Source organism: Diadema antillarum, unplaced genomic scaffold, assembly GCF_040938485.1.
Source record: "Diadema antillarum isolate AM-2024a unplaced genomic scaffold, OU_Dant_1.0 seq00000523_RagTag, whole genome shotgun sequence".
NCBI lineage: Eukaryota > Metazoa > Echinodermata > Echinoidea > Diadematoida > Diadematidae > Diadema > Diadema antillarum.
In genome coordinates this window covers 1,335,604-1,348,668 of record NW_027271475.1, presented here as the reverse complement: position 1 = coordinate 1,348,668, position 13,065 = coordinate 1,335,604, and the positions used below count along the sequence as shown (strand labels likewise).

Genomic DNA, 13,065 nt, shown 5'->3' with positions numbered 1-13,065 from the left:
CGTAAAACGATTACACAGTTTTATTAATTTCAATCAAGGAAAAAAGAAATACAAAGCGAAAAATTAATCGCATAGCTGAAATAAGTAGTTAAACTGAGAACACATTGGCATGCTTTGAAGGATAACAATAAAGAAGGTAAGGAGAAAGAGTGGTCCACCAAAAAACTAAGCTTGTAATACATGGGTCAGTCAAAACAAGATATGTTATTAATTCCACGTCATCGTTATTCAAACCGTGATTATTTTAAAGGTACAGAAAAATACAATTCCAGGAAATGCTAGCAATGCTCGAGATGCAAGCACTATCAAATTTTGATGAGCCGTGTGTACCCAACAGAAGAATGGTGAAAAACAAAACAAACAAAAGAACTCACAATAGTGGATATTTACATACAACATGCGCATGCATTGCCCAAACTCGTAAAAATGAGAACAAAAAAAAAAAAAAAAAACCCAAACAAACAAAAAGAGATGAATACACTGAAAAAGGACGCGACATCGTACAAGGAAGACAACACTGTAACATTACAAAACAACATGCAGAGAGAACAGAAGAGAGGGAAAGGAGCAACAGGGGAAAATAGAACGATCTATCTATTTTAGAACACGCCGCTTCATCTCCGCGCCCGGCAAAAGCACGAAAATTATAACGTAAAAATTCTTTATCATTTTATGTTAGAAACAAATATATTTCTATATATATTTAAGCGTAGTTAGTTTACAAGATTCTTTTATACTGTTGTCAAGGTTGTTCCAAAGTTTGGTCCACTATATACGAATGTATTTTGGGCATGCACTGTTCTGAATAAGGAAAGGTGGAATTCATTCGATTGTCGCATGGAGTATTTATAGATATGTCTATTTCTGTGAAATAAATCTTGATATATTTTGGGGAGCTGATGACTGTTTTAATTGAACATAAACTGACCAAGCTGAAATAAATACAAATCATTTGTTTCCAAGATTTTGTGCTAAGAAAACAAACAATAATAGTGTGCGTTTGTCGGTGAAGATTAAAAACAATTCTGAGGGTCGTCTTTTGCAATAATAATAGTTTATCTAATAATGTGTGCTAAGTATTACCCCAAATTAGTATCATTCCATAATTCAGATACGGTAATATAAAGTTGAATATAGCATCATTAGTGGAGATGAGAGAAGCCAGTATCTTAACCTTTTTATTACATCTACATTACGTGAAATAGTATTACAATATTATTAATGTGACATTTCCATAAAAGTCTACCATCAACACAAACACGTAAAAAATGTAATGGAAGAAACTACTTCTAAATGGTACTATTAAATATAATTCTATCTGCTGTGTTATCTGAAGAGTTACTGAAAAACAGACATTTTGTCTTTGTCATATTCAGTGATGATTTATTGGCATAAATCCATTGTGTGACATTCTTTAATCCGTCATTTACTGTTCTTTATTGATAACAGAACATCATTGTCAGGGTAAGAATAAAAGAACAAAAGAAGAATAATCTGCGAATAACATGATTGATAATTTGTCCGAAGACCTATGAAAATCATTAGTGCAAATTATAAATAGCAACGGGCCTAACAGGTTTCCTCGTGGGACACCACGGACTGTTGGTATGTTTTGATGCATGTTTATTTGTCTATTTATCAATATCTCCTGTGTAGTTGGTCCACCTTTTGGTTCGATACTGTATGACTTTGCCGGCCAGGCCTCACCTTTTCTGATTCTTGCAGGGATCACCCTACTTATCTTAGGTAAGTTATCACTTCCCCTGACTCTTCCGTGAGTGTTCAATGTTACAATGCGATGTTTTATCATCTGAAACTGCTCAAATCACAAACACCGCAGAAAACGGTAATAACAGGAATTGTGATTGATTACGAATATTCTAGTAGATTTCAATGCACAAAATGTTCTTACAAACTTACCCCTGTCTTGAAAGATTTAGAAAATTGTGCCGCCTGTTAAGTTATACCTTTAAACAAAAAATGGTGATAAATTGATTCCTTTAACATTATTTTCTTTTTGAACTGTTTGTATTTTCATTCATGATTTCTCTTTTTGGTCCCACTACCCCCTTTTATTGTATTTTAATCTTTAGTTTTTACATACGGTGCATGCGTCGTTACAGAAATTACAGACTTCATTTATACGGGGTTTTTTCTTGAATGATTTACTACGTCTATGCCGATTTCATACTAGGTCAGTCTTGTATCTTTTTTTCTTTTTTCTTTTTAAACGTGTATTTTTTGTGTATGTGTGTTATACTTGTATGTGATCTTTATGAATTCTATGGTACTCCAGTGTTTTATTTTATATGTGTGTATATGTACACAGGGCCCCCCTGGAAAGCAGTTGAAAAAAACTGAAGGGACTACCCTGTTTAAATAAGACGGAATAAATGAATGAATAATACATGAAAAGTAAGTTTTAAGTTGCAATTGAAGTAAGTTAGGCAAATTTTCATCTTTGCAGCCATATTTCCACTCGTCATCCCTCGAAACATTGAGCTGGGTGCCAAACAAGAGACGCATTCTGCACTTCACATCGCCAGAAATCCATACACACTTCTAGTGTCAGGTTTGTTTGCTTGTTTCTTTCTTTGTTCATTTCCATCTAAGAAGATGGCTGGATAGCCCATATTCAGCTACGCTTAGCTGGTCTTCCATGGGGTCCAATTGGATATGTGAGGTGGGACCACTTCACCGGGTTAAACACCCTGCTGTTTGCGATAAATGAATGAAGCGGGATCTTTTACATGCATGAGTTGTGACCCTCATACACGGTCAGCTCTCACTCGACTACCCGAGCTGCTATTTCTTGTGGATCTATCCACTAGGGCCGAGCTGTCGCATCAAATGATGCAATCGAACATCAGTCATAAAATCAAACATAACTTTATACTGATATATATGCAAATCTTTTCTTTTTCTTTTTTTTCTGATTGAACGAACCATACGTGTAACATCGTTTCTATTTTTTCTTCTTTTTTTTTTCTTGTTTCCTTTCTGACTGGATATTATGTCTGTTACAACTAACTTGGGCAGGCGCAAACATTCTTGTACTCATTGGGAATTCTGCGGTGGCGGCTACTTTACCAATCTACTTGCGAACAGAACTTGATGTACCAGAGTGGAAAGTCGGTAAGTAATGTTTTGGTAATGAGACGCCATCGGTGTCAGCAAGTATGATGACATTACTGAGATACCATCCGGAAATTCCTAAGGATTCTGTTATGAACTGCGCGACAGTTGTTTGTTTGTTTTTTGTGTTTTTGTGTTGTTGGTTTTTTTTTGCTGGAATTGAGCTATAATGTTCTTCGTTTTTTGTTTTTTTTTTACATCATAGTATCTGTTTATCCTTATCATTAATCAATTTTCTTATCTTGTTATATATTCCGTAAAGCCTGTAAGTCTATAGATATCCTCAGATATCGATTTTAATACCACAAGACAATCATCCAAGTGACGGAAAAGGGAGGAATTTTTTGTGACATTCATATTCTTGTCACCAAAACCAATGTTTGTTCAGGTTTTTTTAATACGTGATGTATCGGTTGTAACAAAATAAATATCAGCCCTCACTGCAGTGGAATCTAACACTGGAGAGTTTGGTTGAATATTGAAATAGTTTGACAATAAACGTTGACGGTGAAAAAAAAAATTATCTACTTATACTTTGCCATATAGACCTAAGACAAACATCGTCATATAAATACAGTCTCTGGTTATAAAGTACTTGATTAAATATTTGTATTTTTTTCTTCTATTCAATTGAACACACGACCTGGTCGATGAACAGTTTTACGAGTGTAGATTGCGCGATGTCAATTTAAAAAAAAATGCTATAGATGCGCGGATTTCTTAGTGCCTTGACTGTCTGCACTGCTTTCAGCTATTTCATGACATACCAAAAATATATGTCCTCTTCCATAGGCGTACCCAGGATTTTTTAGAGGGGGGTGTTCAGTGGCGTACCGTGGGTCAAGACATTGGGGGGGGGGCGCACCTAATGGCCGGAAGCAACATCAGAATTGCATAATTGTACAATTAAATGCGAGCGAGCGGAGCGAGCGAGCTTGAAAATTTTGATATTTTACAGTCTCCAAACTGCCGTTTGTAGCTATGTATAATAATATATGTATATATATATATATATATATATATATATATTTGCTTTGGAAATTAAGGGGGTTGCACCGGGTGCAAGTGCTGGCAGTTGCTGGCAGTAACATCAGGAGAATGGCATAACGATTAAATGCGAGCGAGCGAAGCGAGCGAGCTTGAAAATGTTGACATTTTAAGTCCCCAAACTGCCGTTGGCAGCTATATTTTTTTGCTTTAGAAATTAAGGGGAGGGAGCGCACTGGGCGCAACTGCTGGTAATTACTGACAGCAACATCAGGAGAATTGCATATGCGAGCGAGCGAAGCGAGCGAGCTTGAAAATTTTGACATTTTACAGTCCCAAAACTGCCGTTTGTAGCTATATTTTTTCGCCTTAGAAATTAAGGGGAGGGGAAGCACCGGGCGCAACTGCTGGCAATTACTGACAGCAACATCAGGAGAATTGCATAACGATAAAATGCGAGCGAGTGAAGCGAGCGAGCTTAAAAATTTTGACATTTTACAGTCCCAAAACTGCCCTTTGTAGCTATATTTTTTCGCTTTGGAAATTAAGGGGAGGGGGCGCACCGGGCGCAACTGCTGGCAATTGCTGACAGCAACATCAGGAGAATTGCATAACGATTAAATGCGAGCGAACGAAGCGAGCGAGCTTGAAAATTTTGACATTTTACAGTCCTCAAACTGCCGTTTGTAGCTATATTTTTTCGCTTTAGAAATTAATGGGAGGGGCGCACCGGGCGCAACTGCTGGCAATTACTGACAGCAACATCAGGAGAATTGCATAACGATTATATGCGACCGAGCGAAGCAAGCGAGCTTGAAAATTTTGATATTTTACAGTCCCAAAACTGCCGTTTGTAGCTATGTATAATAATATATGTATATATATATATATATATATATATATATATTTTGCTTTGGACATTAAGGGGGTTGCACCGGGTGCAACTGCTGGCAGTTGCTGGCAGTAACATCAGGAGAATGGCATAACGATTAAATGCGAGCGAGCGAAGCGAGCGAGCTTGAAAATTTTGACATTTTAAGTCCCCAAACTGCCGTTGGCAGCTATATTTTTTCGCTTTAGAAATTAAGGGGAGGGGGCGCACCGGGCGCAACTGCTGGTAATTACTGACAGCAACATCAGGAGAATTGCATAACGATTAAATGCGAGCGAGCGAAGCGAGCGAGCTTGAAAATTTTGACATTTTACAGTCCCAAAACTGCCGTTTGTAGCTATATTTTTTTCGCCTTAGAAATTAAGGGGAGGGGGCGCACCGGGCGCAATTGCTGGCAATTTGACAGCAACATCAGGAGAATTGCATAACGATTAAATGCGACCGAGCGAAGCAAGCGAGCTTGAAAATTTTGATATTTTACAGTCCCAAAACTGCCGTTTGTAGCTATGTATAATGATATATGTATATATATATATATATATATATATATATATATATTTGCTTTGGACATTAAGGGGGTTGCACCGGGTGCAACTGCTGGCAGTTGCTGGCAGTAACATCAGGAGAATGTCATAACGATTAAATGCGAGCGAGCGAAGCGAGCGAGCTTGAAAATTTTGACATTTTAAGTCCCCAAACTGCCGTTGGCAGCTATACTTTTTCGCTTTAGAAATTAAGGGGAGGGGGCGCACCGGGCGCAACTGCTGGTAATTACTGACAGCAACATCAGGAGAATTGCATAACGATTAAATGCGAGCGAGCGAAGCGAGCGAGCTTGAAAATTTTGACATTTTACAGTCCCAAAACTGCCGTTTGTAGCTATATTTTTTTCGCCTTAGAAATTAAGGGGAGGGGGCGCACCGGGCGCAATTGCTGGCAATTTGACAGCAACATCAGGAGAATTGCATAACGATAAAATGCGAGCGAGCAAAGCGAGCGAGCTTGAAAATTTTGACATTTTACATTCCCAAAACTGCCGTTTGTAGCTATATTTTTTCGCTTTGGAAATTAAGGGGAGGGGGCGCACCGGGCGCAACTGCTGGCAATTACTGACAGCAACATCAGGAGAATTGCATAACGATTAAATGCGAGCGAGCGAAGCGAGCGAGCTTGAAAATTTTGACATTTTTACAGTCCCCAAACTGCCGTTTGTAGCTATATTTTTTCGCTTTGGAAATTCGGGGGGGGGGGGGGGGGGGGGGGCGGGGGCGCACCGGGCGCAACTGCTGGCAATTACTGGCAGTAACATCAGGAGAATGGAATATAACGGTTAAATGCGAGCGAGGGAAGCGAGCGAGCTGTAAAATTTTGACATTGTACCGTCCAAAAACTGTCGTTTGTGGCTACATGTATATATATTTTTTTTCGCATTGGAAGGAGGGGGCGCCCGGTGCGCCCCCTGGATCCGCCACTGGTCGTCAAGGGTGTCGGTTTATGTTCATGATTGGGGGAGGTATGACCAGCGAGCTTGAAAATTTTGACATTTTACAGTCCCCGAACTGCCGTTTGTAGCTATGTATAATAATATATGTATATATATATATATATATATATTTGCTTTGGAAATTAAGGGGGTTGCACCGGGTGCAACTGCTGGCAGTTGCTGGCAGTAACATCAGGAGAATGGCATAACGATTAAATGCGAGCGAGCGAAGCGAGCGAGCTTGAAAATTTTGACATTTTAAGTCCCCAAACTGCCGTTGGCAGCTATATTTTTTCGCTTTAGAAATTAAGGGGAGGGGGCGCACCGGGTGCAACTGCTGGCAGTTGCTGGCAGTAACATCAGGAGAATGGCATAACGATTAAATGCGAGCGAAAGTCCACTTGATATGCTTTTTCGAGCACTTAAAAGGTTTTTTTTTTTGAGGGTGATATAAAATCTGATAAATTTAAGAGGGGTCTTTTGAGGGTGATTTAAATGTATAAATAGGCAACCCTAAATTTTGATATATTTTGGCGAGCGAGCGCAGCAAGCGAGCCGAAAATTTTTATATTTCAGCTTTATACATAACATGGAATTCTTGTCATTTTTGGTTATTAAATCTTCAAATTACAATTCTAATCATAGTGACGGCCTTATAGATAACGATTTGTTCCAACAGTGTCCAACCCCATCCCGGTAGGGACTTTAAAAAAGTCCACATGATGTGCTTTTTAAAGTACTTATAGAAGGGGTCTTTTTGAGGGTGTTCTAAATGTAATAGATATTGAAGAATTTTGGCGAGCGAGTGCAGCGAGCGAGCCGAAAATTTTTGTATTTCAGCTTACAAAACATGGAATTCTTGTCATTTTTGGTTATTAAATCTTCGAATGACAATTCTAATCAAGATATAGTGACGGTCTTATAGATAACGATTTATACCAACAGTGTTCAACCCCAATCCCATCCCGGTAGGGACTTTAAAAAAGTCCACTTGATGTGCTTTTTCGAGCACTTAAAAGTTTTTTTTTTTTTTTGAGGGTGATATAAAATCTGATAAATTTTGATAAATTTTGGCGAGCGAGCGCAGCGAGCGAGCCGACAATTTTTGTATTTCACCTTACAAAACATGGAATTCTTGTCATTTTTTGGTTATTAAATCTTACAATTCTAATCAAGATGGGATAGTGACGGCTTCATAGATAACGATTTATGCCAACAAACTAAGGACTTGGAAAATACTCTAAATTACTACGAGTGAGTGACCCGAAATTTTTATATTTCCACGTCATCATTACGTTTTGTTCTTCTTTTTTTTTTTTTGGATAAATTTTGGCGAGCGGGCGCAGCGAGCGAGCCGAAAATTTGTATGTTTCAGCGTTACAAAACATGGAATTCATGTTTTGTTTTTATCTTGTTTGATTTGGTTTTCTGTTTGCGCGTCAGCTTCGCGCGCGGTGCAGTAACGTAGTATTAACACGTACTGTACACGAGTTCTTTAGTGCGTATGATATTATGTAACTCCATAATGTATCATCATCCACACAAACATTAAAATAAGGAAGAGAGAGAGAAAAAAAATGAACGCAAAAGAAAGGAAATGCGGAATTCAAAACGGAAATAAAAGCGGTAAAGACAGCTTTTGTTTCATTTGTCAACATCTAAGCATTGCTGAAGAGGGGTGTTGAATAGCTCAAACACCTCCCTCTTGCCCAAGGGGGGTGTTTGAACACCTTAAACACCCCCCTTTTGGCAAAGGGGGGTGTTTGAACACCCAAAACACCCCCCCCCCCCTCGGTACGCCCTTGTCCTCTTCAGTAGAACGCATGTACAATATCTTGTAATGTATGGGTGGCTAATGTTTAACGGAACTCTGCAATTTTCTTGACCGCACTTAAGACATTGTACCTCTTTTGTCTTTTGTTAATAACTTCTTTTCTTTTTGAATAACTTACGCATTTTGATTTTCATGTCATTATCTGTGGTATAGGCCTATATGTTTTGGGGATACACCTTTCTATTTCGTATGAAAATTTCTTATGGATATCTGATTGTTTTACGCAATCGTCGCAAATATTTTTTTTCCTGCGTATTATTGAGAAAGGTAATACAGGTTATACATTCACGTATGCATATTGAACCACTGTGACACTGTTGTATTTTCTGATGATACATATATTATTTGCATTGCCATGAGTGTATGTGTACGCGCTAGCACCTGTGTGTGTGTGTGTGTGTGTGTGTGTGTGTGTGTGTGTGTGTGTGTGTGTGTGTGATTGTTAAAGTGATAACTTCTACATCATTTTTTTTCTTTCCATCGTTCTTGCAGGTATTGCATTCATGCCGGCTGCTATCTGCCATCTGATATGCGGTCCCCTCGTTGGTTTCTTCAATAGAAAGTTCAAAAAGTTTGTATTTCAAAGCCGCAAGGTTTCAGCAGTCATAGCTGCAATTTCACAATACTATTTGACTATGTTATATATATTTGTTTTAATGGAATGATACTGTAATGTATACAATGCGGTAAAGTTTCATCTGATTTATGTCTTGTATAATTTCGGTATTGTATGATTATTTTTATGTGATATTTGTGAGAAATATGAAAATGAATTGAAATCAAAATTGAAAAATATTGAGACTCGGAATCGTGCATGGAGAGCACTGGAGAGGCTGTGTGTTTTGCGAAGGGTGGCCCGGCTCGGATATTATTGCTAGTACACTGTATTGTGAAATGTCCTTAGCGCTTTGCACACATATTTCATGTGCAGCACATACGCATACAACATGTTACGAGTCTTGAATGAAGATGTAGGAGTCAGATAATATTGTTTAAACCTTTTGAAGAAATACCAAGAATAGGAAATGGTAATGCTAATATGATATTGACATAATGCTAACCACGGAAGTTCACGGCTCTCAATGGATTGACTGTTTTATGGATTTTTATGGTGATTTTAGTTTTTATTCAATCATTTTTGTAAATGTCATTTTCCACAAAGAATTGAAATCTTAAGAAGATTCCACAGTAGAATTGATTATTTGACTTTGTCGAAAAGATTAAAGTTTTAAACGAGCATACAAACTCTGCGATTATATGAAGAGTTTGTTCGCAAAAACCGATAAGTCCATTTTTGAAGATTTTGAAGTACGGTCTCTGTCATAAAGTACAAAATAATACCTTTTAAATGATATATTGGTCACTACGTATAAAGCTATATTTTTGAAGTTATGATCAAAAGAAGCAAAAAAAAATATTATTCTCTTTATTTTTCTTGACCTTTAATCGCAAATATCTCCATTTGGTAAATACGGACTTATCGGTTTTTGCAAACAAACTCTTTGGACTCAAAACCATGACTCCAGAGTCCGTCTTACTCAGTGAGGAATGCTTAATTGAAATAATGATTACAATTCTATTTTAATGGTTCATTACATTTCTATCATCTTCATTCTCTTTTAAACAGATGGATCTTAATCGTGCTTGGGATGTTGCTTTTGGCTGCAAGTGTCTTCACGGTATGTTTTACGACATTAATAGTAGCTGAGGACAAGTACTGGAAAGAAGTTTAATGAATATTGTTCTTATTATCAAAAAGCAAATAGATCTTTCTCATTGTCATTGATTGTCATCAATGCGAAAATAATGATTCAAATCAACCAGATGCAAGGTGTGTTTAGAGGCTTTTCAGAGCTTAAGTAACATTTCTAAGTAAAAAGAAAGGAATTAGAATACAATAGAATGCTTGTCCAATGAAACCCTTTTCAGTGTTTCTGTATCTATATCTGTGCTTGCTTGAAGGCTTGATATTAAGATAATTAAAGATCTAGAAATTGAGTGGCATGGTCAAGAGCTTTACGTACTATGTGCTGTGACTATGTTACGAAGTAAGAGAGAACATTAAAAATCAAAGAATAAAAACAGTAAAATAACTATAGTCCATGATGACTATGTGACAATTGGCAGGTATGATTATGATTTAAGAGCTTGAAGCAAAATATACTGTGTATCCGTTTACAAAATCTGAGATATTCAATATTGAACTGAGGCTGCAATGGCGTAAACACGATTTTCCAAGACACCAGATACTCATCTGCGGGTTTTTATTTAACGTAGAGGTATAGTTCTGTTATCAGATAGATTGGTCATGAAATTTAGCCTTGAGGAAATGTGTTCCAAAAACCTGATAACCCCACTTTAACCAATCAACACGTCCTATATGTGTCAGGTGATTTCAAGATGTCTGCCTCCATCACCCCATGTTATACGTTGTGCTGTGCATGCTGTACAGTACACCAGTATGTATGCACGTGCACAATACTGGATAAGCACTAAAGGCTGTAACGCCAAAGTCGCGGTTGAATGCGGATTTCAATATGGAGGCATTTAATGACAGAAGCTTCAAGAGGCTGCTCAGCTTTCGTTTGACCCGGGACGAAAATGGGAAGGCAAGGAATAACAATTACTTTGGCAACGAAGTTTCCCACACATTCGAAACATGGGTCCTGCTTCCCTTGATCCAAGGAACAGTACCCATAGTGCCGAGTTTCGTGAGCATTGCTCAGAAAATGACGAAGTAGTTTATTTGATTTACATACTTTTTAATTATTTTGCGCTGACTTATATTTTCGTATGCGATTGCCATATTGTTATAGCAATGCAGTTTCCAGCACATTTGAAAAATGTCTTCACCATAAGCTTGAAAAATTAGATTCTTTTTTATCCTTAACATCTTCTCCATCATACGTAGTTTTTGACACATGAAAGAATTGTGACCTGCCCATTATCACCCAAGGCCAATGTGCTCACCAAATTTCATGTTCAGATAAACTGCTTGAAAAATGCAGAAGTCGCTCGATCACCAAACACTATGCCCTGATTTATGGCCATAATAAATTTGAAGGAAATATCTTGCATATCTTCATTCCAAAACGAATATGACATGTTATGTGTGTAAATTTCATGAGCATTGCTAAAAACTGGGCAAATGATTCGATTCGAGAGATTTGCAGCTTATCGATTTTATACCGCGCATAACGGACTTATTGGCTTTTGTAAAACAAGAAACACAATGGGTTTTGCCAACAAACTCTTCCATAATCTGGATTAGAAAAAAAAAAAACCCAGTATACAAAGACCTTTTGAAGGCCCAATCGGGCCACCATAATGTATCACTTCTCAAAAAATTGTGGCCTGACACCTATTTTGGGTAGCCCCGGTCCACTGGGGCTACCTCTTTGTCGAGCCTTGCCTAAGAATTTTCAACTCCCTGGTTCTTCTTACTACACCAGATTCCATTCGGAAGGAATGTCATCCATCTTATTCCGTCCATAGCCATACTTGGCGCAGGGATTGGTGAGTCTGGCACGACCACGTGTATACGCTTCTTTACATTTTGGCCCATCGAATTCAGCATGTAACAACGTGGAATACATGAGACTATGAAAATATTTGCTATATTATGTACAGAGGAACAGGCGCAAAATAATAAAGTTGTCGAGAATTATTTTTTTATCAATTTGTCTCTCTCTGTACAAATGAAATTTGTTACAATATGTATTTGTACAAAGGGAGACAAATCGAAAAGAAAATATCATGCCCGTATCTTGCTCCCTTTGGTGAATAATCTCTCGCTTTCATTTAAAATGATAAAAGTTATAACAAAAACGGAGCCATGTATTCTTTCTGCTATATTCTTCGTTTATATCGAAAGATAACAAAGTATTAGGATACAATAGGACGAATGTAACGCAAGCACATGCAGCACTACCAAATATCTGAATTATCATAGTCTATATATAAACACATATATATATGCATATATTATATATATATAGTATATGTATTATGGTATTATTATCCGCGTGTTGGAATAAGAGCATGAAGACGATGAAGACAAACAAGTTGACATACTGCATTAGATTCCAACTTCATAAATGAAGTTGGAATCTAATGCATTATGTCAACTTGTTTGTCTTCATCGTCTAGTATATGTATTATATATATATATATATATATATATATATATATATATATAATATTACTGTATATTTATTCTTCGTCAATGCCTTTACTACTTCATTTAGTTACCATAACTAAAGAAATGTGCTAATTTGCAATGTTTGCTGTCTTATACCTTGATACAAAATCAGCTTTTACAGACACCACGGCGGCTTTGGTAGTTTTTCAAATCGTAGAAGTCTGGTACGATGGTTCCCATAGCGGGGTTCAGCCATCAATTCCATTCAGTTTTGCATCGGGAGCATGATAGGTAAGTGAAATTTGCGCAAAGTAATAATGGCACCGCCCATCACCTCTATGCATAAAATTTAACGATATTAATTTCAGCACCCGGTAAATCATTAATAAATCCTGCCCCCCTCCCCCCCCCCGAAAAAAAAATAATAAAAAAGATGAGCAACAGAAGAAACAAAATTTAACAAAAACATTTTTTATTGTATACATACAATAATGTTGCAACAGTCATGGAAATACTAGCTGAATAATGAACCTAGCAAGAACAAATTCGTGATCAAGGGTGCTCTCTGAATATTGATGACATGTAGCACTTTT

The 13,065-nt window shown here is 37.4% G+C and overlaps 1 protein-coding gene across 1 annotated transcript; it reads left to right on the top strand.

The window, feature by feature from the left end:
* The first annotated feature begins 1,313 nt into the window (after positions 1-1,313).
* On the top strand, positions 1,314-12,760 carry LOC139734362 (chromaffin granule amine transporter-like). The gene is made up of 7 exons (XM_071645153.1): positions 1,314-1,746; positions 2,468-2,572; positions 3,040-3,135; positions 8,824-8,902; positions 9,959-10,010; positions 11,784-11,847; positions 12,645-12,760. The coding sequence occupies exons 1-7, from the start codon at positions 1,620-1,622 to the stop codon at positions 12,758-12,760; spliced, it is 639 nt and encodes a 212-aa protein (XP_071501254.1). The 5' UTR covers positions 1,314-1,619.
* Positions 12,761-13,065: the final 305 nt, after the last annotated feature.

What these genes read in the sequence shown, in the direction of transcription:
- LOC139734362 (XM_071645153.1), top strand. Translation starts at nt 1,620, where the DNA reads ATGTTTATTTGTCTATTTATCAATATCTCCTGTGTAGTTGGTCCACCT. An exon ending in GATCACCCTACTTATCTTAG is followed by an intron (nt 1,747 to 2,467) that starts GTAAGTTATCAC and finishes TCATCTTTGCAG; the next exon opens with CCATATTTCCACTCGTCATC. An exon ending in TTCAATAGAAAGTTCAAAAA is followed by an intron (nt 8,903 to 9,958) that starts GTTTGTATTTCA and finishes TCTTTTAAACAG; the next exon opens with ATGGATCTTAATCGTGCTTG.